Source organism: Hyaena hyaena, unplaced genomic scaffold (assembly GCF_003009895.1).
Source record: "Hyaena hyaena isolate Hyena2069 unplaced genomic scaffold, ASM300989v1 scaffold_179, whole genome shotgun sequence".
NCBI classification, from domain to species: domain Eukaryota; kingdom Metazoa; phylum Chordata; class Mammalia; order Carnivora; family Hyaenidae; genus Hyaena; species Hyaena hyaena.
In genome coordinates this window covers 2,345,834-2,367,021 of record NW_024080812.1, presented here as the reverse complement: position 1 = coordinate 2,367,021, position 21,188 = coordinate 2,345,834, and the positions used below count along the sequence as shown (strand labels likewise).

General features: G+C 35.6%; 1 protein-coding gene across 6 annotated transcripts in view; it reads left to right on the top strand.

Moving 5' to 3' along the window:
• Window positions 1-21,188, top strand: part of MPP5 (membrane palmitoylated protein 5) — a 92,597-nt gene that overhangs the window by 28,890 nt on the left and 42,519 nt on the right. For 2 of the 6 annotated variants that reach the window (XM_039240726.1, XM_039240725.1), the window contains exon 2: window positions 8,708-9,232. In XM_039240726.1, the coding sequence (XP_039096657.1) occupies window positions 8,866-9,232 (367 nt within the window). In that variant the 5' untranslated portion in view covers window positions 8,708-8,865. Of the gene's footprint in view, window positions 1-2,057; window positions 2,125-8,707; window positions 9,233-21,188 lie in introns of those variants that run through there. The other 4 variants (XM_039240728.1, XM_039240730.1, XM_039240727.1 and 1 more) reach the window with 3 other exon arrangements.

Sequence of the window (21,188 nt, the reverse complement as noted above, 5' to 3'; positions counted from 1 at the left end):
GTAATAATTTCTGAGCTAATACTTTGTATGAGTAGCCCAAATATATTTGAATTTTAACTTGTATTTACTTAGATACAGCTAAAATTCCTTCTTTGTGAAGACCATTCATTCATTTTGCAGGTTTTTAAAAATACAATGTCAGTTTATGAATCGTTTTGAATACATAATGCATATGAATATACATTGGTCTTTTATAAAAAGTTATTTTGAGTTTCTTTCCAAATGTTCTTTTTTTTGGAGTTTTTTTTAATTTTGAGAGAGTGTGTGCACAAATGGGGAAGAGGTAGAGAGAGAGGGAGAGACAGAATCCCAAGCAGGCTCCATACTGTCCACACAGAGCCCAACATGGGACTTGAACCCACAAACTGCAAGATCATGACCTGAGCTGAAATCTAGAGTTGGACACTTAACCAACTGAGCCCCTTGAAATGTTTATTTTTGCCACTTGTATATCTTCTTTTGTGAAGCAGTCAAATCTCTTGCCCTATTTTAAAAAATTAGACTATTTGATATGATAGGTTATAAGTATTTATACTGGACATAAGTCTTTTGCAGATATTTCTCCCACTTTTTAGCATACCTTTTCATTTTCTGAACACTATCTTCCAGTGGGATATTTTGGGGTGGCATATTTTGCCACCCTTCAGTGGATTCTAAAAACCATGTAGAATCCACAGATCTTGGCAACTGACAATAGGGCATGAAAAAGATAAAGATCTTGGAGATAGTGGTATAACTAACAGTAGTAGGGAAGAAGTTGAGCTCGTTTAGGATATATTGAAATTGAGATTCCTGGTGATATTCATATAGAAATGTACTTTCTGTTCCCTAAACTTAGAACCCTTTATTTCTGGATCTTCCCACAGCTGACTCATTTTTTTGTCATTCAGGTCTCACTGCAAATATCAACTCCTGAAATAGGCCTTCCCTGGCCATCTCATCTAATTTTGCCCCTTCTAAACATCACTGTTTAGGGGCGCCTGGGTGGCTCAGTTGGTTAAGCATCTGACTTCGGCTCAGGTCATGATCTCACGGTTCCTGGGTTTGAGCCCCCTGTCAGGCTCTGTGCTGACAGCCAGTTTGGAGCCTGGAGCCTCTTTTCAGATTCTGTGTCTCCCTCTCTTTCTGACCCTCCCCTGCTCATTCTCTCTCTCTCTCTCTCAGAAATAAAACATTTTTTAAAAATTAGAAAATCATTATATTACTGTTTCACTTTTTTTTTTTTTAAACTCTTTACCTGGAGTCATCTTATCATATATTTGTTCTTTAGTACCTATTACTCTGCCAGAAAGTAAGCTCCATTAGGACAGGACCCCCTTTTGTCTTGGTCCAGTGTAGCATAAATGTCTCCCTCTCTGAATTAACTATGGTTCCTGCCTCTCAAATTCCTTTGGATCTTTTTGGATCCTTCACTTCTCATTCTCTCAGAGTCATAAGCTATTCTTAATATTTAAAGTTAATTCAGGGGCACCTGGGTGGCTCAGTGGATTAAGTGTCCAACTTCAGCTCAGGTCATGGTCTTATGGTTCTTGAGTTTGAGCCCTGCATTAGGCTCTGTGCAGATAGTGTGGAGCCTGCTTGGGATTCTCTCTCTCCTTCTCTCTCTGCCCCTTTCCCACTTGCACACTCTCTCTCGCTCTCTCAAAATAAGTAACTAAAAACTAAATAAAACTAAATGAAATTGATCAGAAGTTATAGTTAAAGAAAAAGTATAAACTGCGTTTTTGTTTGAGCCTTTACCTCGAGGTCAAAAGGTTATCATTAAAAATAATCTGTAAAGGGTCTTTCCAGTTATGTTTACCTCTTTGTCCTCACTGATTTCAGGTAATTTGCACTGACTTTAATTGATGTCCAGTAAATATAGGAGGATTTGCATTTTTGCTGCTTCATACCAAGAAATCCTAGGCATATGCAAACAGAATTAGGTATCTTAATCAGTTAACGTTTCTCACTCCCTCTAAAAAACACTGCAAACCTTTACACTTGATTTTCCTCTGTTTTACAGAGTAAGAAAGTTAGCCTGAGTTCTGCGGGGGGGGGGGGGGGGGGGGGGGGGGGGGGGGGGAATAAACAGTGAAGAAAAGCTAAGAGGATAGTAGACAAGTGCTTTCCAATTTGCATAACGTAAGTTCTTTTCACTATTCTTGGCCTGAATCTTCTGTTAGCTGACAAAGCTGTTTCTATGGAAACAAATAGTCCAACTTCTTAGAATGTCAGAGGAATGCTGATCACTTAAAATGAGACTTCCCAGCTGCTAGTCAAAGGGCATTACTTGTGGGAGTAGAGGAGGAAGGATAAATTGGGGGGAAAAAATGTTTTGTTTTTTGTGTTTTGTGGGGTGTTTTTTTTTTTTTTTTTTTTTGAGTTCTGGACACTAGTGTAGACAACCATCTTCATGTTCCCCAGCTGTCACACAAATGTTTCTCTTTCTTGGTATGGAGTTCAGTGGACCTCTATCCCTGAGGCTATTTCAGGCCCCCCAATCTTAATCATTTGTAATTACTTGAAGCTTATTTAGCTTCCTTTTACTCCCTTCTCGTATAGCCAACTCACATAAGCAAAGGTCTTTCTCCCCAACTGGTTTGAAGTTAGCATTGAACAGCTTTGGCCTGCCAACCTGAAAATTCATTTTCTTAATTTTTGGACTATGTTAAAAAGTTTTAACTTATTTTTTCTTTTGTTTTCTTTCATGGGCTGGGGTATGAGCTGGGAGTCTGATGAGGATTTGAAATGTGGGCTTTTGAGGCATTTTAAAAACAATTTTTGGGCCGTCTGGGTGGTTCAGTCAGTTAAGGATCCGACTTTGGCTCAGGTCGTGATCTCACCTTTCATGAGTTTGAGCCTGGCATTGGGCTCATGGTTGTTGGCACAGAGCCCACAGATCCTCTGTCCCCCTCTCTCCTGCTCTCTCTCTCAAAAATAAAATAAAACATTAAAAAATAATAAAAACAACTTAAAACTAGAAGACTGAGAAGAGAGGAATACTCTAAGGCCCAGGAATTTGTAACTACATTATCTGCATAAGGTCCTGGTCTTTTACTTACATATAAGGAGGTAATTATTTAGTTCAGTTATTTACCAGCTTCTGGATTGTCAAAGCACTTTCTCTTTCTCTTCTTTTCTTTTTCTTTTGTGTGTGTGTGTGTGGGGGGGTGTTTTGGAGAGGGATAGTAAAATTCCTTTGGATTGCCACATTTTATTGATATGTACTTACTACATATATGAGCTGGAGTATTAACGGTTTGAGAATTATAATGATCTTGATGCTAGAACTGTAGGACATAGTATAATGTTTCTTTGATTCTGGAAGAACTTTTAACATTCATGGCCCTCATAAATTAACTCATGAGCATTATAAGTCTTTCGGAGTGTTGTTTAAAGAGATCATTATTTAATTGAGGTGGTCTAGAAAGGTTTCTTAAAACGGGCTTATGGTCGATCTTGAAAGCAGAAGATGAGAGGAGAAGCAGTTCGTATTATTTTATAAGGCACTTGGGCAGGAAGAAAAAAGATAGGAGATAGGCATAAATAAGGAAACTAAGAAGCTTTGTGCAGGAAAGTAGTAAAAGATACAATTAGAAAGTTTGGATTTAACTTCTGAGTTGGGACTCTGTTCTCTAGGCAATATGGAAGCCATCAGAGGTATTGAACAAATGAGTGATTTGCTCAAATACTGAAATAAGCATTTATCCCTTACTGGATATCAGGGCTTTAGAGACGAATAGGACAGGCATTTACCTGTATATGACTTGCAATCACCTTGAAATTAATGTGTCTAAAACTAAACCCATATTACTCTTCAATTTCTGTCCTCTTCTAATTCTTCTTCTCTTGTATTCTCCATCTTAATAATATTTGTTACCTACCTACTAACACAAAGATAGTGGTCCTGGAGTCACGCTGCTTGGGTTCCTATTCTGAAGCCTTCCTATTTGCTTGGCCCCTATGCTAGGCAATATCATGGATCTACAGATGAGTCAGTGTGGTTCCTGACCTTACAGTGCTTCTAGTCTGATGGGGTAGACAGAGATACAAATAGCTATAGTCTGGTTTGATCAGAGATGTGATAGGGATTGTGGGATTCCAGAGTAGGCACAGAACCAGTTTGGGGAGTCCTAAAATTTGGAGGAATATGTATTTGAGACTTTTAAAAGGAGAGTAAGTAAGGCGCCTGGGTGGCTCAGTCAGTTAAACATCTGACTTCGGCTCAGGTCACTATCTCACAGTTTGTGGGTTCAAGCCCTGCGTCAGGCTTTGTGTTGACAGCTCAGAGCCTGGATCCTGCTTCAGATTCTGTGTGTCCCTCTCTCTGTACCCCTACCCTATTTGTGTGCTCTCTCTCTCTCTCTCTCTCTCGCAAAAAAAAAAAAAATTTTTTTTAAACATTAAAAAATCTTTTTTAAATAATAAAAGAGTAGGCAAAAATTAAATCCTAGGTAGTCTGATTCTGGAGAGTGTTCTCTTAAACATTATGTTGTCTTGGGTAACTGGTTAGGTATAATGGCATTAATTAGAATTGAGAGTAGTAGAGGATTAAGGAGAATATGAGGGGATTAAAGGGAAACAATGAGTATAACTCTCATTAATTTCTAGATCCCTGTAGGACCTTTTGGTAGCTAGACTAATAGGCAGGGATCCTATCTCTATAACTGTAGTACCTAGCCAAGAATAAATGCTCATTTAAGTTTATGTACGAATCACTCTTTTCTAAATCTTTGATGGCTTTCTTACTGTTTTGAGAATTAAGGACTTATATTTAAGACCTTCCTTAAAGTTGGACCCCAGCAGACTTTCTAGCCACTATTCTCTTGTACAAGCTGCTTTAGTTCACCTAGCCTTATTTGTACTTTTCCCCATATGTTTTATCTTCCTGACTTTTTGTTCATATGGCCTCTTTTTTATTTCTCCATTTTATCATGAAGACCTACTTCCTCATCTGCAAAACGGGCATATTTGGAACTATATTTAGAATAGTAACGAGGATTAAATAAGTGAATACTGTGCAAAGTGTTTGCAATATTCTCTGTAAGTGCTCAGTAAATAAATTTGTAATTGTTACTACTACTACTACTACTACTACTACTGCTTCCTTCTTCTCCTCTTCCTCTTTCTTGATTCTTTTGGCTATATGAAATAAAGACACCAAGCTTTAGTAATTCTGTAACCTATATTTTTTCAATGTAACTTTTCTTCTTTCTTCACTGTCTTAGTTCAGTACCCCATTTCTTACAGTTGCCTTCAAACTGGTCTCATTACCACCCTTCAGTCTTGTACACTTTTACCAGAGTGATATTTCTGGAAGAGTGAATGTGATCATTTCAGCTCTGCTTTAAATTCTGTAATAGTTCTTACAACTTTAAGGACAAAGATTAAAGTCTTTAGCTCTTAAATTCTCTCAGTCTGGCCCCATGGTTGCCTTTGCAGTTTTATCATTACTCATGTATGATAAGCTCTCATTGTCACATCCATACTATTGTATTCTATTCTGTTTTCTGAAAGTGCCATATTTTCATACTCTTCATTCTTTTTGGTCATGTGATTCCCTGCTTGGAACAGACTCTTCTTTTTAAAATGGTTTTTTTAAACGTTTTATTTATTTCTGAGAGAGAGAGAGAGAGAGAGAGTGTGCACGCATAATCAGAGGAGAGGGAGAGGGAGACCTGGAATCAGAAGCAGGCTTCAAGCTCTGAGCACAGAACCTGACTCAGGGCTTGAACCTGCAAACCACGAGATCATGACCTGAGCTGAAGTCGGGCGCTCAACTGACTGAGCCACACAGGCACCCCTGGAACACACTCTTCTATCTGGCCAGTTTTTTGTTCTTTGAAATGTTGCTCAAAGCAATATATCCTTATATTTTGAGTGTTTACTGTGACTCCTTACCACATACTAAGTTTTAGAGTCTGTGGTCTGTGTAGTCCTCTGAATTTCTGACATTCTTACTTGAACAGATATTTACTGGGCATTCTCTTTATGATATGCATTGTGTTAGGCACTAGGGAGTATAAAAATAAGACCAGACTTCTGTCTTTAATGAATTTAAGACTCTAATGAGGAGAAACTAACTGGGGAAGAATAATCATTCATTTTCTTTACTCTCTATCCCAGGAGACTGAACACTCTAAGGGAAATGACCAAAATGGAATTTTGAACGGATTAATATCAGGTTGCAGAAATTTTTCTGAGGGCAAAAGATTAGATCAAGAAAGACCAGTATAATAAAGTCCAAGCATCAAAACTCTGACCCAGGTCACCTGGCCCAGTCCCTCTTGCATCAGCTATAATCTCCCCCTCCCCGATGATCTAATACAGTGAATATGGATACAGCCTTATAGTTTTTACACTGAGAATTTTAATTTCAGATCATAATTTTGTAGAATAGCATTAAAGGCAAAAAGTACATTATTAAATTTGATTTTTAATATCTAGTAAATATTAGAGGAAGAGTTCAGACTTTTAATTTTCTGGAAGTATGTATACCCCTAGATTTTTAAAATCAAAATTAAGTATATCACTATAGTAACTCTCACATAAGTTTCTGCTTAGGTATAATGAGAACTTATATAAGCTGAATTTACATTACATATAGTCAATATATAAAATGTAAGAATAGCCTAACGTGGGGTGCCTGGGTAGATCAATCAACTAAGTGTCTGATTCTTGATTTTGTCTTGGTCATGATCTCCTGATTTATGGGTTTGATCCCTACTTTGGGCTCCACACAGAGTATGGAGTCTGCTTGGGATTCTTTCCCTTTCTTTTTGCCTCTGCCCTGCTCACGCCTTCTGTCTCAAAATAAATAAATTTTAAAAAAACAGCCTAACGTAATTTTGATAGTTCTCATTTTAACAAAAAAGAAGGCAATCTAATTATAAGTAAGGTATTTATGTGTAAGTCACATAGTTATAAAGAGAGAAGTTAAAATTTGGATACAAGACAGAAAAGTCTACCAGAATTCTCGTGAAAATGTAATTCTGGTGACTTATGTAGCTTGCATCTGTTCTGCTTGTTGGTCTAGTGGTTTTTCTCATAGTCTAGGTAGGTTTAAGAAGTCTGTGACAAGATGTTTGAGGAAAGATTGGCTGGCATTTAAGAATATTATCTGAAAAACTCAGCTTTTGCTGAGTCAGCATGTGCTCTAACCAACCTGTTTACTGAAATGATGCTCAACTCAAGGAGGTAGTGAGTTTATTATTGTAAATATTTTTAAAGTCTTGAGCAGACAAGACTAATTAGATTTAATGTGTGGGTTTACACATATGTAAACAATCTGCCTATTTATGCCTAGGAAATAGCTTGATAAAAAGCCAGTGTCATCCATAAAATATTTTTCTTGTCTAAAATATGTTGAAGGAGGGTTGCCTAGGTGACTCAGTCAGTTGAGTGTCGAACTCTTGATTGCAGCCCAGGTTATGAGATCAAGCCCTGCATCAGTCTCTACACTGAGCATGGAGTTTGCTTAAGATTCTCTTTCTCCTTCTGCTCCTTTCCCCAGTTCCTGCTCTCTCTCTCTAAAAATAAAAAAAAATATGTTGAAGGATTTTTAAAATTAGAGAATCAAATTAAAGCTAAGAATTAATGTGTATATATGTACTTTAGTTTTAAAACTTGCATATACTATCTCATTTACAACTCAGAATAATCCTGTGAATACATTTTCCAAAGGAATCTGAGGTTCAGAGAGAGAATGACTAGCCTTAAATCATTGAGTTAGAGGAAGTGGCAGAGCCAGAATTAAAATTCAGTTTTCTGGTCTCTAAGTCCTATATATATATATGTGTGTGTGTGTATTTAAAATTTTTTTAAAATATTTATTTTTGAGAGAGATCTGAGTGTGCGAGTGGGTGGAACAGAGAGAGAGGGAGACATAATGCAAAGCAGGCTCCAGGCTCCATGCTGTCAGCAAAGAGCCTGATGTGGGGCTCGAACCCATGAATGGTGAGGTCATGACCTGAGCCGAAGTCGGATGCTCAGCCGAGCACCCAGGTGCCCCAAAGCCCTATATATTCTTATTTGCTGTACACTGTAACTTTAAATTTTTTTTTCAAGTGGTGACAGATACTATTTTTTTCTCTATGAATCCTTGTAAAAAATTAACTTTTAATTCTTTTTTTAATGTGACTGGTTTTAAAGACTGATAAACCCACATATGGTTTTATCCTATAGATGCCTTAACTGCTAATTAAACATTTCTTTTTCATTAGGTATCTCCTGCATCTCATAAACTCCTAAAAGTAAATTGTCCTCCATAATACTGCCTTAATCTCAAGTGAGCCACCAGGATGGCTTGCTATATGCCAGTTTCTTTAACAGTTAACTAGGAAGTTATTTCAATCTTAAGCATTAATTGAGGATAAATTACTGTGTTGAAGCAGCTATACAAAGATGACTAAAATATCTTTATACCTTAAGCAACCTATTCTCTACTAGACTAGTACCTAAAACTTTCTTACTTTCTCGCTTTGCTAAACTTTCAATACATGATTTTTCTCAGCTATAAAAAGTATGCTTCAAATTCTTGGGAGAGGATTTTCTTTTAATATTTTGATTTCCTCAGCATTATCTGTAAAATGAAAGTACTTAATAATGTATAGCCAAATAATGTACACTTATGAGTTACTGTATTGTGCATAGATTAGAAGTGAGCAGTGTAAAATGTTTTTATATTGTAATTCTTATACTTTTTTCCCCTCATCTTTCCCCTTAGATTTCCTTCATGGATACATTTCATAGCATTATTATGTGAGAAGTTTTTTGTTTTTTGTTTTTTTTTTGAAGTAACATGGATTTTATACTACAGAATCAAGAGATTGGCTTTATAGGAGAAATTGATTTATAAAGTGGTACAGGTTTTTATAGATAACCATGACAACATCCCATATGAATGGGCATGTTACTGAGGAATCAGACAGCGAAGTAAAAAATGTTGATCTTGCATCACCAGAGGAACATCAGAAGCATCGAGAGATGGCTGTTGACTGCCCCGGAGATTTGGGCACCAGGATGATGCCAGTACGTCGAAGTGCACAATTGGAGCGTATTCGGCAACAACAGGAAGACATGAGGCGTAGGCGAGAGGAAGAAGGGAAAAAACAAGAACTTGACCTTAATTCTTCTATGAGACTTAAGAAACTAGCCCAGATTCCTCCAAAGACTGGAATAGATAACCCTATATTTGATACAGAGGAAGGAATTGTCTTAGAAAGTCCTCATTATGCTGTGAAAATTTTAGGTAAGTAATACGCAGAATTACGGAAAATGTTTTACTTTTGTTTCTTTTGCCTTAACATAAATGTGTACAGGAAGAAAGGGGTATAAAAGAATTTTAAGTAATAGCAACTTGAATTCAGACCAACATAAGTTCTTTCTTGGAAAGGCCATATAACTATCACTGTTTACTTTTAGTTACATAGAGCTGAAGCATACGGCTTAAAAATTGAGTCACTACAACATGGTTTTTAGATATAATCTTTGAATTAAAAATTTCTACATACAGCCTAACATAGCCTTAAAATTCACCTTTTATTTCAAATCCAAACTTTTATATCAAAATTACTGAAAAGCAGTTTTCAGATTTTGAATTTCTGATTTCCTTATAGTTTGTAAAATAGTAATGAAATTAACATCTGTATCTTACAATCTATTTGATTTTCTCTAATGACTGCCCATAAGAAGAACTGGAACTGTTTGTATGGCATCATACACACAAAACATGCCTCAGAATTTCCAAATTCCATTCTGTGAAAAAACCAAAAAACTAGTGCCATGAGATATTACTAGAGATAAACAAAAAAGAATTCTGTGATCAAATAATTTTTTAAGAACAGTGGGCTAAATAAATTAAACCTCTTATTACAGGACTTTAGATCCTTTAGAGCACTGATAGGCATTCTGAATCTACAAGAGAGACTGACATCAGATGTATGTTTTCAAACAGAGTATGTGATCATTGAACTTATTGTCCTCCCTTCCTGCACATCCACAAGAATGATCAGTGAACTGGTGTTAGAGGTATACATTAATTTGTGTTCCTTTAAAACCATGTTAACTGAGATTAAGTATTCTGTTTCTTGGCGGTTTATTATTTATAGATGTGAAAATAGAGATACTTCAGGAAGTTTTCTTTGTGGTTCTGCCATCCATTTAAGTATCTGTTGAGGGGCGCCTGGGTGGCTCAGTCGGTTAAGCATCCGACTTCGGCTCAGGTCATGATCTCACGGTTCGTGGGTTTGAGCCCCATGTCGGGCTGTGTGCTAACAGCTAGCTCAGAGCCTGGAGCCTGTTTCAGATTCTGTGTCTTCCTCTCTTCTCTGACCCTTCCCTGCTCATACTGACTGTCTCTCTCTCTCTCTCTCTCTCTCTCTCTCTCTCAGAAATAAATAAGAAACATTAAAAAAAAATTTAAGTATCTGTTGAGCTCTGTGCTCTGTAGTAGAGCAAATACCATCCTATATGATATTCAGAATAATCCTGTTAATAAGACTTTGTAATCTGCATTTTGGAAGTAAAGAAATTGAAACTTGGTTAACTCTTTGTTCAAGATTCTAAGCTATTAAGTGGTAGAGCTAAGGTTGAATTTGCTTGATCTAGATATGTAGTTGGTGTACTGCAAAAAATAAAGAGCTTGGGTGAAGAATGGTGTTCAGCCTGTTCTTCACTCATTGAACTAGAACTCTGGCTACCAGGAATGGAATACCTTTTTCTAATTTCCCCAAAGGTACCATACACATTGACTAGATTGGTTCCTCACAAAGTCTGTGTTCTAAGTCTGAAACAGTTTCTACTATATCACATCATTTTCTTTTCTTTCTTATAAATTTATTAAGGAGCCACATTTCTTGACAGGAAGCAATGTGCATGCCTCTCTGTGTTTTAAGAAATCAGAGATAGTGTTCAGTGATAGTGAGTCTGGTAAATGCCTTCAGGTGTTATAATTATTTAATTGCATATTTTCAAAATACGTTATTTACCTGAAGAAATTTTATGTCCTTTTTTCCTGAAGAAATTTTATGCCCTTTCCCCCAGAGAGTTTCATTAGAGTAAAAATGTTTTATTCTCGATTACCTCTTACTCTACCTCATCTCCCACCACTCCCATTGTTCTTTATTAAAATCTTCTGGTAAATATTCTCTATGACTTGGAAAATATTTACATTATAATATATCCAACCTAAGCCTGGATTGATTTTTCCTTTTTTTGTTTAAATTTCTTTAAGATTAATGTATTTGTCCATTTGCTTTACTTAGATCAGGCATAATTGTCCATCTAATAGGTAATATTCATGTAATCTCAGTAAAGAGACATATACAGGGGTGCCTGGGTGGCACAGTTGGCTGAGTGTCTGACTTCAGCTCAAGTCATGATCTCACGACCTATGAATTCAAGCCCCATGTCCAGCTCTGTGCTGACAGCTCAGAGCCAGGAGCCTATTTAGGATTCTGTGTCTCCCTCTTTCTCTATCTCTCCCCTGCTTGTGCTCTGTTTCTGTCTCAAAAAATAAATAAACTTAAAAAATATGCTTAAGCCAGATTCACTTCAGTGAAACCTTTTTTTTGCTTTTTCCTATTTCTGTTTATATCTTGCTTGGCTAAATTTGCTGTAAGTATAGATTAAAGGACAGCTATATTTTCTTGGAATTTGCAGCGCACTATGTTTTCAAAAATGCCTTTGTGCAGTCCTTGAATTTAAGACTGTTTTACATATTTTAAAGTAGTTAAAAATGTAGTACCAAGTATCTAATTCAGGTTTTTTTTTTTAACTTTTTTTTTGTTGTTTTCTTGTGTTTTTTTTTTTTGAGAAGAGAGAGAGAGTGAGAACAAGGGAGGGGCAGAGAGAAAAGGAGACACAGAATCCGAAACAGGCTCCAGGCTCTGAACTAGCCATCAGCACAGAACCTGATGTGGAGCTCAAACCCACAGTCTGTGAGATCATGACCTGAGCCGAAGTCGGACACTTAACCGGCTTGAGCCACCCAGGTGCCCAGTGATTCAGTTCCTAAGTAGGAGAAAATATTTAATATTTTGAGAAATAAGTAATAAATTTAATGTTAATAGACTCAACACAAATGTGTTAATTGTAGGAAACATGAAAAGTTAGTGTAAGTTACAGAGTTACTATTAGTCAAAGCTTCAATTTTCGAATATACTAAGTTTTAATTTTTTGTTTTGAAATGAAGTGTATTAATAGCTTTGTACCAAACACTATTCGTGTACATAATTTGCTAACACATAAGACTACAGCAGAAGTACTCCCTTAAAGTTGTATGTGTCTCCCTGCCAGTATTTTGATTAATAAACACATGCCAGGAGGCACCTTCTCAGAAGCCTTTTTCACAGCCAGAAACAGCTACCTTGTTTTAAATGCGGGAAGGATGGGACAACTAATTTATTTACTTGAGAGGGAGCCCTCAGTTTCCAGTGGCACATCATCATTTATCTGTGAGTAGAGAAAATACTATTTTAAGAATTGAAAACATGATTAGAAAAGTTGATAATTTAATTGTCTGGAAAGTGGTTTTTAATGAAAGGATTTATAAATTAGACACTGTATAATAATAAAAGTGCAGTGATGGAATTGATAGAAAATATTCCGAAAGGATGAACTGAATTTTCTTAAAAGTAGTTAGAATCTTACTGAAAATTAGAAAATAGTGATGTGGGAATTTAATTTCAAATAAATGATCAATATTAGTATTATATATTATAATAAAGTAGATATATTAGGGAAGATTTCCTTAAGATTGGGATGAGTTATTAAAACTTGCTTTGCTACAAATAAAATCTGATTGTTCTCATTCATAAGCAAAACAAACTACTTTGTGAGAGAAATCCTGAGAAAATAACAGAAAGCAGATTAGTATAGGATGAAGTAGAGTAGACTCATTTTCAGATACCTATAGTTTACAGGTGCCACTGTTTTTTTGTTTTTGTTTTTGTATTCACATAGAAGTAATTTGGGGCCAAGGTTGTAGACAGGTAAATACAGTAGAAAATTAAAAGGGAATAAAGTCATCTATCACATATGAAGAGACCTTAGGAAAGGCACACCCACCCACCCAGACACACTCATGGTGAGCTGTCTGTTTTGTGTTTAATAAGGAGACCCTTGAAATTAGTGAAGAGGGGCTTTTTGATTCACACCAGATGTTGTTAGTGTGAAGATAAAAAATATGCCAAGGGGCAGAAAACTAGGATGAATAAAATATTTCACGGTGTTAATAATAGCAGTCTTGATTAGTATCTGCATATTTTTGCCATATCTCTGAATATTCAGCTATGAAGCCAATAATAGTATTCCTGTATTTGGTGTTACAAAGTAAAATATCTCTTCTACATTTCTTTCTGATGTTATTTGACTTCTGACTGACCATGGGATATACTAGAACTTTGTTAGATTGTGATAAGCTTTTTTAAAGATTGACTTTAAGCAGCGTTTATTTAAAGGCAACCAAGAAACTTCCAGTGCCAATAAACCTTGAGTTCAGCCTACTTCTGAGAAGCTAATTATTATGAAATTTTTGCTCAGCTGCTATAGATGTTACCAACCTCTTTTAGCCATTCTTTGAGGAACTTTTTTTTTCTTTGAGTGACGTAATTAGACTTATTGGTGCTAGATTTAATTTTTTAACATGTTGGGTTTATTTGAAAATTTTCTCATTTGTTCAGATTGCTAAAATTAGAGCTAATCTAACATAAAGATTAGAAAATTCATTAGGATATGTGCATAGACATGTAATTTTTGGTTAAATATGCATAATTCTACTGAAAAATAATTTAACTGTTACCAGTCTTTGACACAATGCATCAAAAACTTCATTTTACCTATTAATTAGTAATAAATTTTGGGACATCTTGGTGGCTCAGTCATTTAAGTGTCCAACTCTTGATTTCAGCTCAGGTCATGATCTCACGGTTTGTGGGACTGAGCCCTATATCAGGCTCCACATTGACAGCATGGAGCCTGCTTGGGATTCTCTTCCTCTCTGCCCTTCCCTGCCCCCATATGCACACTCGCTTCCTCACTCTCAAAATAAATAAATAAATAATAAAACTTTTTTAAAAATTAATAAGTTGTAGCTTTTTCTCTTTTAAAAATTTTTTGATGTTTATTTTTTCTTAATTTTTTAAAAATGTTTTATTTATTTTTGAGAGAGAGAGACAGCATGAGCAGGGGAGGGTCAGAGAGAGAGGGAGACACAGAATCTGAAGACAGGCTCCTTGCTCTGAGCTGACAGCACAGAGACCGACGCAGGGCTCGAACCCACAAACCGCAAGATCATGACCTGAGCCGAAGTCGGATGCCCAGCTGACTGAGCCACCCAGGTGCCCCCATGTTTGTTTATTTTTGAGAGAGAAAGAGAGACATAGCATGAGCAGGGAAGGGGCAGAGAGAGAGTCACAGACTCTGAAGCAGGCTTCAGACTCTGAACTGTCAGTACAAAGCCCAATGCTTGAACTCATGAACCATGAGATCATGACCTGAGCCTAAGTTAGTCACTTAACCAACTGAGCCACCCAGGCCCCCCTAGCTTTTTCTCTTCTTAAAAAGACTTGCATCATTATGTCATGATATGTTCAAAAATGCACATTACTGAATATTGGAAGGGGTATCTGTAAGAAGATGTAGAGTTCAAATACTTTTTATCTTCATTTAATTGCTGTTGACACTAGACAGGTTACTTTTCTGAGCCTCCAGTTTCTGAATTTTCTTGGGGACCAAGTGAAAAAGTGTAAATATATATGAGGCACATTGTAGTTTTGACTAAAATTTAACTTTTTTTTTTTTAATTCAAGTTAGTTAGCATACAGTGTAGTAATGGTTTCAGGAGTGGAACCTAGTAATTCATCACTTACATATAACACCCAGTGATCATCCCAACAGGTACCCTCCTTAATGCACATCACCCATTTACCCCATCTCTGCATCTACTTCCCCTCCAGCAACCTTCAGTTTGTTTGTTCGGTTTATTTAAGAGTCTCTTATGATTTGCCTTCCTAAAATTTAACTCTTTTTTTTTTTTTAAATTTTTAATGCTTTATTTATTTCTAGGAGAGAGAGAAAGAGACAGCATGAGCAGGGGAGGGTCAGAGAGAGAGGGAGTCACAGACTCTGAAACAGGCTCCAGGCTCTGAGTTGGCAGTCAGCACAGAGCCCAACGCGGGGCTCGAACCCACGAACCACAAGATCATGACCTAAGCGAAAGTCGGACGCTTAACCGACTAAGCCACCCAGGCGCCCCCTAAAATTTTACTCTTGTAAGAACAAGAAGCCACCAGAAAGATCTTCTAATTTTCTAGTCCATGAAATTAATTGTGGATCTCAACTGGTAAATTTTCATTTTATTCTTTAAAATAACAAATTTATTAAGATACTCATATACCATAAAATTCACTCTTTTAAACTGTAATTCATGAGTTTTTAGTATATTCTCAAGATTGTGCAACCATCACCACTGTATAATTTCAGTGTTTTCATAATCCCAAAAAGAAACTGTACCCATTAGTGGTCACTCCCTATTCTTCTCCCAACGAACTTAATCTACTTTCTGTCTATAGATTTGTTTATTCTGGACATTTCCTATAACTCAGTCATATAATATGTGGCCTTTTGTGACTGGCTTATTTTTACATAACATCATATTTTCAGTATTTTCAATACTTAATTCCTTTTTATGGCTGAATAATATTCCATTGTATGGATATATGCCACATCTTGTTTATCCATTCATCTGATGATGCAACATTTGGGTTGTTTCCACCTTTTGGCTGTTGTGAATACTGTTATGAATATTCCTATACAAGTTTTTGTTTGAACACCTGGTTTTAATTCTTTTGAGTATATACCTAGGAGTGGAATTGCTGGGTTATATGGTAATTCTGTGTTTAAGTTATTGAGGAACTGCCTTATCTTCTACAGTATCTGCACTGTTTTACATTCTCACCAGCAGTGTGTTGAGGGTTCCAGTTTAGCTACATATTTGCTTCAGTTTGTATTATATGTCTTTTAATTTTAGCCAACCTATCAGTAATTTTTTAAAGAATTAAAATAAAATAGAAAATATTAAAATCTATTATACATAAGTATTTGTAAATCTTATATTTCAAATAAGTATGTATATCCTAGGTTGCAATCAAATATATACACTTTTTTAATGGATTGTCAACAAAAGTTTGAGAAATACTATTCTAGTCAAACCCACGCATTTTATAGGAAGGCCCATAGACTTCAGGCAGGTTGTCCAGTGGCATATAATGCAGCTAATAAGTGATCTAGCAGTAACTAGGACCCAGGTATTCTCATCCCAGATCTGAGGCTTCAGTGACAGTTTTTCATTGTCTTACCATATTTAGGGCTAAAATTTTTGCTGTGCTCCCTTAACTATCTTTGGCCTATATACTTAACTGGTATTTGTTTTCAGTTTGTAACCCAATTTGTTAGTGAATACTGTTCAGGATCTTTCATGAGTTTCTGATTATTTAAAAAATTAATTTGACTGGGGCTTCTGGGTGTCTTTGTCGATTAAGTGTCCAACTTCAGCTCAGATTATGAACTCTGCTCGTGGGCTTGAGCCACATATCGTCGAGCTCTTTGCTGACAGCTCGGAGCCTGAAGTCCGCTTCTGATTCTGTGTCTCCCTCTCTCTCTGCCCCTTTCCTGCTTGCTTGCATGCACGCTCTCTCTTTCTTTCTCTAAATAAATAAACGTGAAAAAAAATTATTTTGACTTAGTCCACTGACAACCAAAATTCAAAGATCTGAATTTTATGTTCTTAAATTTGAAAACAAAAAAGTCTGCCTCTACTTACGCAAAAATTTCCTGAATGAATGTTCTAATTTTGATTCAACAATAGATATACTGGAGCTGATACAATTTCCTCATACTCAGAAATATTAAGGGCTTCATCTGAATATTCAGTTACTACAGGTTAGGAGAAAAAGAAGGAATCTTTAAAAGTTTCAGAAAATAAAAAAGTTGGTTGTAATCTAGAAATTTTTGAGGATTAAAATAATCTGTATTATTTAAGCAATGAAATGTAAGAATCTTAATGCTAGAATAGATCTCTGTGAAACTATGTTTCATGTGGGGTAAATGATAGCATAAGTAAAAATAAGCAAAGCTAATCCAGGGTAGATGGTTATCACCATTACTTCGAAGTTCTCCAGAGATGGAGATTCCTTAGCTTCCTTGGGTAATTTTATTGTTTATCCTAAAAGTCCAAAGATTCTCCCATATGGCTGCCTAGAGTCTTGGGTGTTTAAAGATAGAATTTCAGATAGAGTAACTCTTGGTAATTGCTTTCTGTTGCCTATTTTAAATCTTCATTCTTTTACATTTAGGCTACTAGGAGAGGATTGAGGGGAAAGGAGAGGGTTTCGGGGGGTGAATTTGTGATTTATGTGTATGTTTTTATTTATCTGATTAATTGTATTCCAATGCCAAATGTAATTTTTCTTTTAGATAATATGTCCTCTCTTAACATAAATAATTGATTTAAGTGTTAACAAGAAACATTATAGAGAACATGATGGGATCTTAAAACAATTTCTACTGAACATCAAGTGAGAAGAAATAGATCTAACTGTGGGACAAAGAATTTAAACTAGATATAAAGAACTTTGTTGTAGGGAAGCTGTAGCAAACTAGAATTATCATCAAAGCCAGATTTCATATACCTGCCTTTGCCTTCTGCCCTCCCTCTATCCTGCCTTATTGTGGTTATCTTTCTGCTGCAGTATTCCCTTCTTTGTCCACTCCCCACTCTGCACCTGTGTTATTCTTTCTCACTAACCCTCTGATTGTCCATTTATCTATTTCTCTGCCCATGTGGCTCTTTCTCCTTGTATTTCTCCTTTGTCTGTCTCTCTGTTTATGGGAGTGGGGAAGGGAGTCTCTGTTCTCTGGATTCTGTCCTCTCTTTATTGTTTATCTTCCTTGATAATTACAGAAGAGGTTACATATTTGACAGAAATGATTTAATTTTATCCAATTCAATTTTTTAAATTCCTTCTGGAATTGTACAGAATGTTGAAGAACTTAGATGGATTTTTATTTACTGTAAAGTAAACAGATATAACTTCCATCAGACAATGCAACATTTCTTTATTCAATAGAAAATTGACTGTTCTTGAATGATATGTAATTGTAAAGTGCTTTTAAAGATGTACAGTATAGGAACAAAGGGTTTTTTTAACCTACATTTAAGTATTCTGATCTTTGAAATTAAGAATTTTTATATGAGACTTAAAATGTGAATATGTGTCAAAGTAAGAATCTCTGAGTTGATGTTACCAACAATAAGTTTTTCATTAGACATCATCTTTAAAATCAAAGAAAAGATACTTTGTCAAAATTCCGTTGAGAATTTTCTAGTAAAGAACTGAGTAAAGACCATGAACCCATTTCATTTAGCATGATCAGTATTTTAAGACTAAAGCTGTAGGGGGGCTTCTGGGTGTCTCGGTAGGTTAAGCATTCAACTTCGGCTCAGGTCACGATCACACTGTTCGTGGGTTCGAGCCCTGTGTTGGGCTCTGTGCTGGTGGCTAGCTCAAAAGCCTGGAGCCTGTTTCCAATTCTGTATCTCCTCTCTCTGACCCTCCCCTGCTCACGCTGTCTGTCTGTCTGTCTGTCTCTCTCAGAAATAAATAAAGCTTTAAAAAAAAGTTTAAAAAAAAACCTAAAGCTGTAGGTATTTGTGTTTTCTATGTGATTTTAAAACATACTGGACCGACGCAGCATCATTTTTAATGTCTTTTAAATTGATAAACTTGTAAAAGGAAAAAAAACCCCACCAATTTCATCATTAGTTTCCATAACTTATTATTTTCTCTTAAATATTCATTTGTTTCAACTGTGTATAGTTTATTTAGTCCATATCTTCTTGTCAATCTACATATATTTAATGAAGTTTTAAAAATTCCCTGAGTGTCTGCTAATTTAAGATGTTCTACTTATTCATTAAACATTTTTAATGGAAACACTTGGATCTGAAGGATAAGAGTACATTGAGCAGCCTACCTGCATGCTAAAACTAGCATTTGTAGGGCATCTCAAACACATGCATTGTATGTATGAACATGCACAAAGAGTTAACTAGAGGAAATTCCTTCTAAAGATACATGATAAGAAAGCTAGAATGTATAAGGTCCTCTAAATGCTGACCTGTGTGCATTACATGCTGTTGTATTGGGCAAAAAGACATCTCAGGACAGTTTTTCCAAAGCAGATAAACAACATAATCAAGACCTAGAATCTTGGCGGGGTAGGGGGAAGCTTATCTTTTTTATTTCGTTAGTATGGCAGAAAAAGCACTGCCTTAGAAATTGAAGAAATGGGGCCTCCTTGTTTGGTCATGATCTCGCAGTCTGTGAGTTCGAGCTCTGTGTTGGGCTCTGTGCCGACAGCTCAGAGCCTGGAGCCTACTTCAGATTCTGTGTCTGTCTCTCTCTGCCCCTTCCCCACTTGTGCTCGCTCGCTCTCTCGCTCTCTCTCTCTCTCTCTCTCCCTCCCCCCCATCTGTCTCTCTCTCCAAAATAAATAAACATAAAGAAAAACTTAAAAAGAACTTGAAGAAATGGATTCTTCATCTGGCTGCCATTTTTTAGTGTATGGCTTTATATTCTCCAGAGATCTGATCTGAACTACATATGTCTCTGGTTTGGGGGTTGTGTTTTTAAATTGGGAAGTATTTCTAAGGGTTTTTACGAGGATTAGATAAAATAATGTATATGTACATAATTTGATACTCTGTATCTTATTGTTCACTAGTGGTAATGACTAATATGGGCCAAATACATATATATAGGTTTTCAAAAATGGTTAACTATGTTTAATTTTAAAAGCTGAGCTTAAGTTCAGGTGATCTCAATTCAGTCTAGCAACAATCATAATGTAGTAAGTCTAGAGATTGTTCCTAAGAAAAGATAATTTCAGTGAAGACAGTTTTTACTAAACAACAAAAATGTGACTAGGATTTTAGAGAGATGAGTGAAGTTGTAAAGAATGATAAATAACAAGTTTAAATTGGTCTCGATGCTAGTTTAATAATCTTGAGCTTCAGGCCTAGTTAAATTTTTTAATAATTCTAGCATTGGTAAGAATCTTAGGTTCTCCCATAAGATTATCCAAATAGATATCCAAATAATATAATGGATAACGCTATCCATTTTGGACTAACCACACAATTTCCTATTTCCTATCTGAGCAGTGTCTCAACCGTTAACTGATCTCCTGAAATAAAGTCATTGATCTTAAGTTGCATCTCTCATTAAGCCATTCCTGGTTTGTGGTACTTTACTTTCCCTAGTTTTTCTTTATGGCATATGACTATAATATCTTATTTTATACTTAAAATATTCTAAATATGAGAATTATATGCTGTATTTACCACAGAAGAAGAGAGTAACAAACCATTTGCCAGTGAAGCAATAAAATAATTATAAAAAACAGACACAAAACTCAGTGTAGCAATCAAGGTTATTTAGTATAGAAGAAAATAGGTTTGACTACCTTAGACCCAGTATATCATGTCTTAAAATATAATAGTAACTGATGTTAATAAAGCCTTGAAGTCTGTGGTTCTTAACCAGGAGAGTACATTATAATAAATTTATATGTACTTATATTTATATAAATATATTATGTAAATATATGTATTTGTATTTATACTTAATATATCATTAAAGAAGCCACAGATTCTCATTGTGTTTGAGGTAGAATTCAGGACACCTATTTGTAAATTCTTTTAGTAATTCTCATAAACATCCTCAATTAAAATAGCTGTTCTGTTAAAGCAAGAAAAGATAGCTACATTCAGTTCTGCATAAGACTTTAAGGATATTTATATAATAGTATAATTCCAGTCATTAAGGGGAAAAAAAAAAGGAAAAAAAACCTCTAATGAAAAATAGGCAAAAGATAAGCAGAAAAAAGATGAAAGAAGAAATACAAATGACTGTTAGCCTTATGAAAATATATTCAACCTCACTACTAGGCTAAGAAATATATTCTTTCCTAACCATATCACCAACAATGAAAAAATTAATAATCTTTATAATCTGGTCTGTTTGTAGGAATAGGCACTCATTGCTGGTTAGGAGTATTAGTACCAGTCTGGAGGGCAATTTGTCAGTATGTATCAAAGTTTTAAATGTTATTATCTGATCAATAATTTTATCTTAGGAATTTAT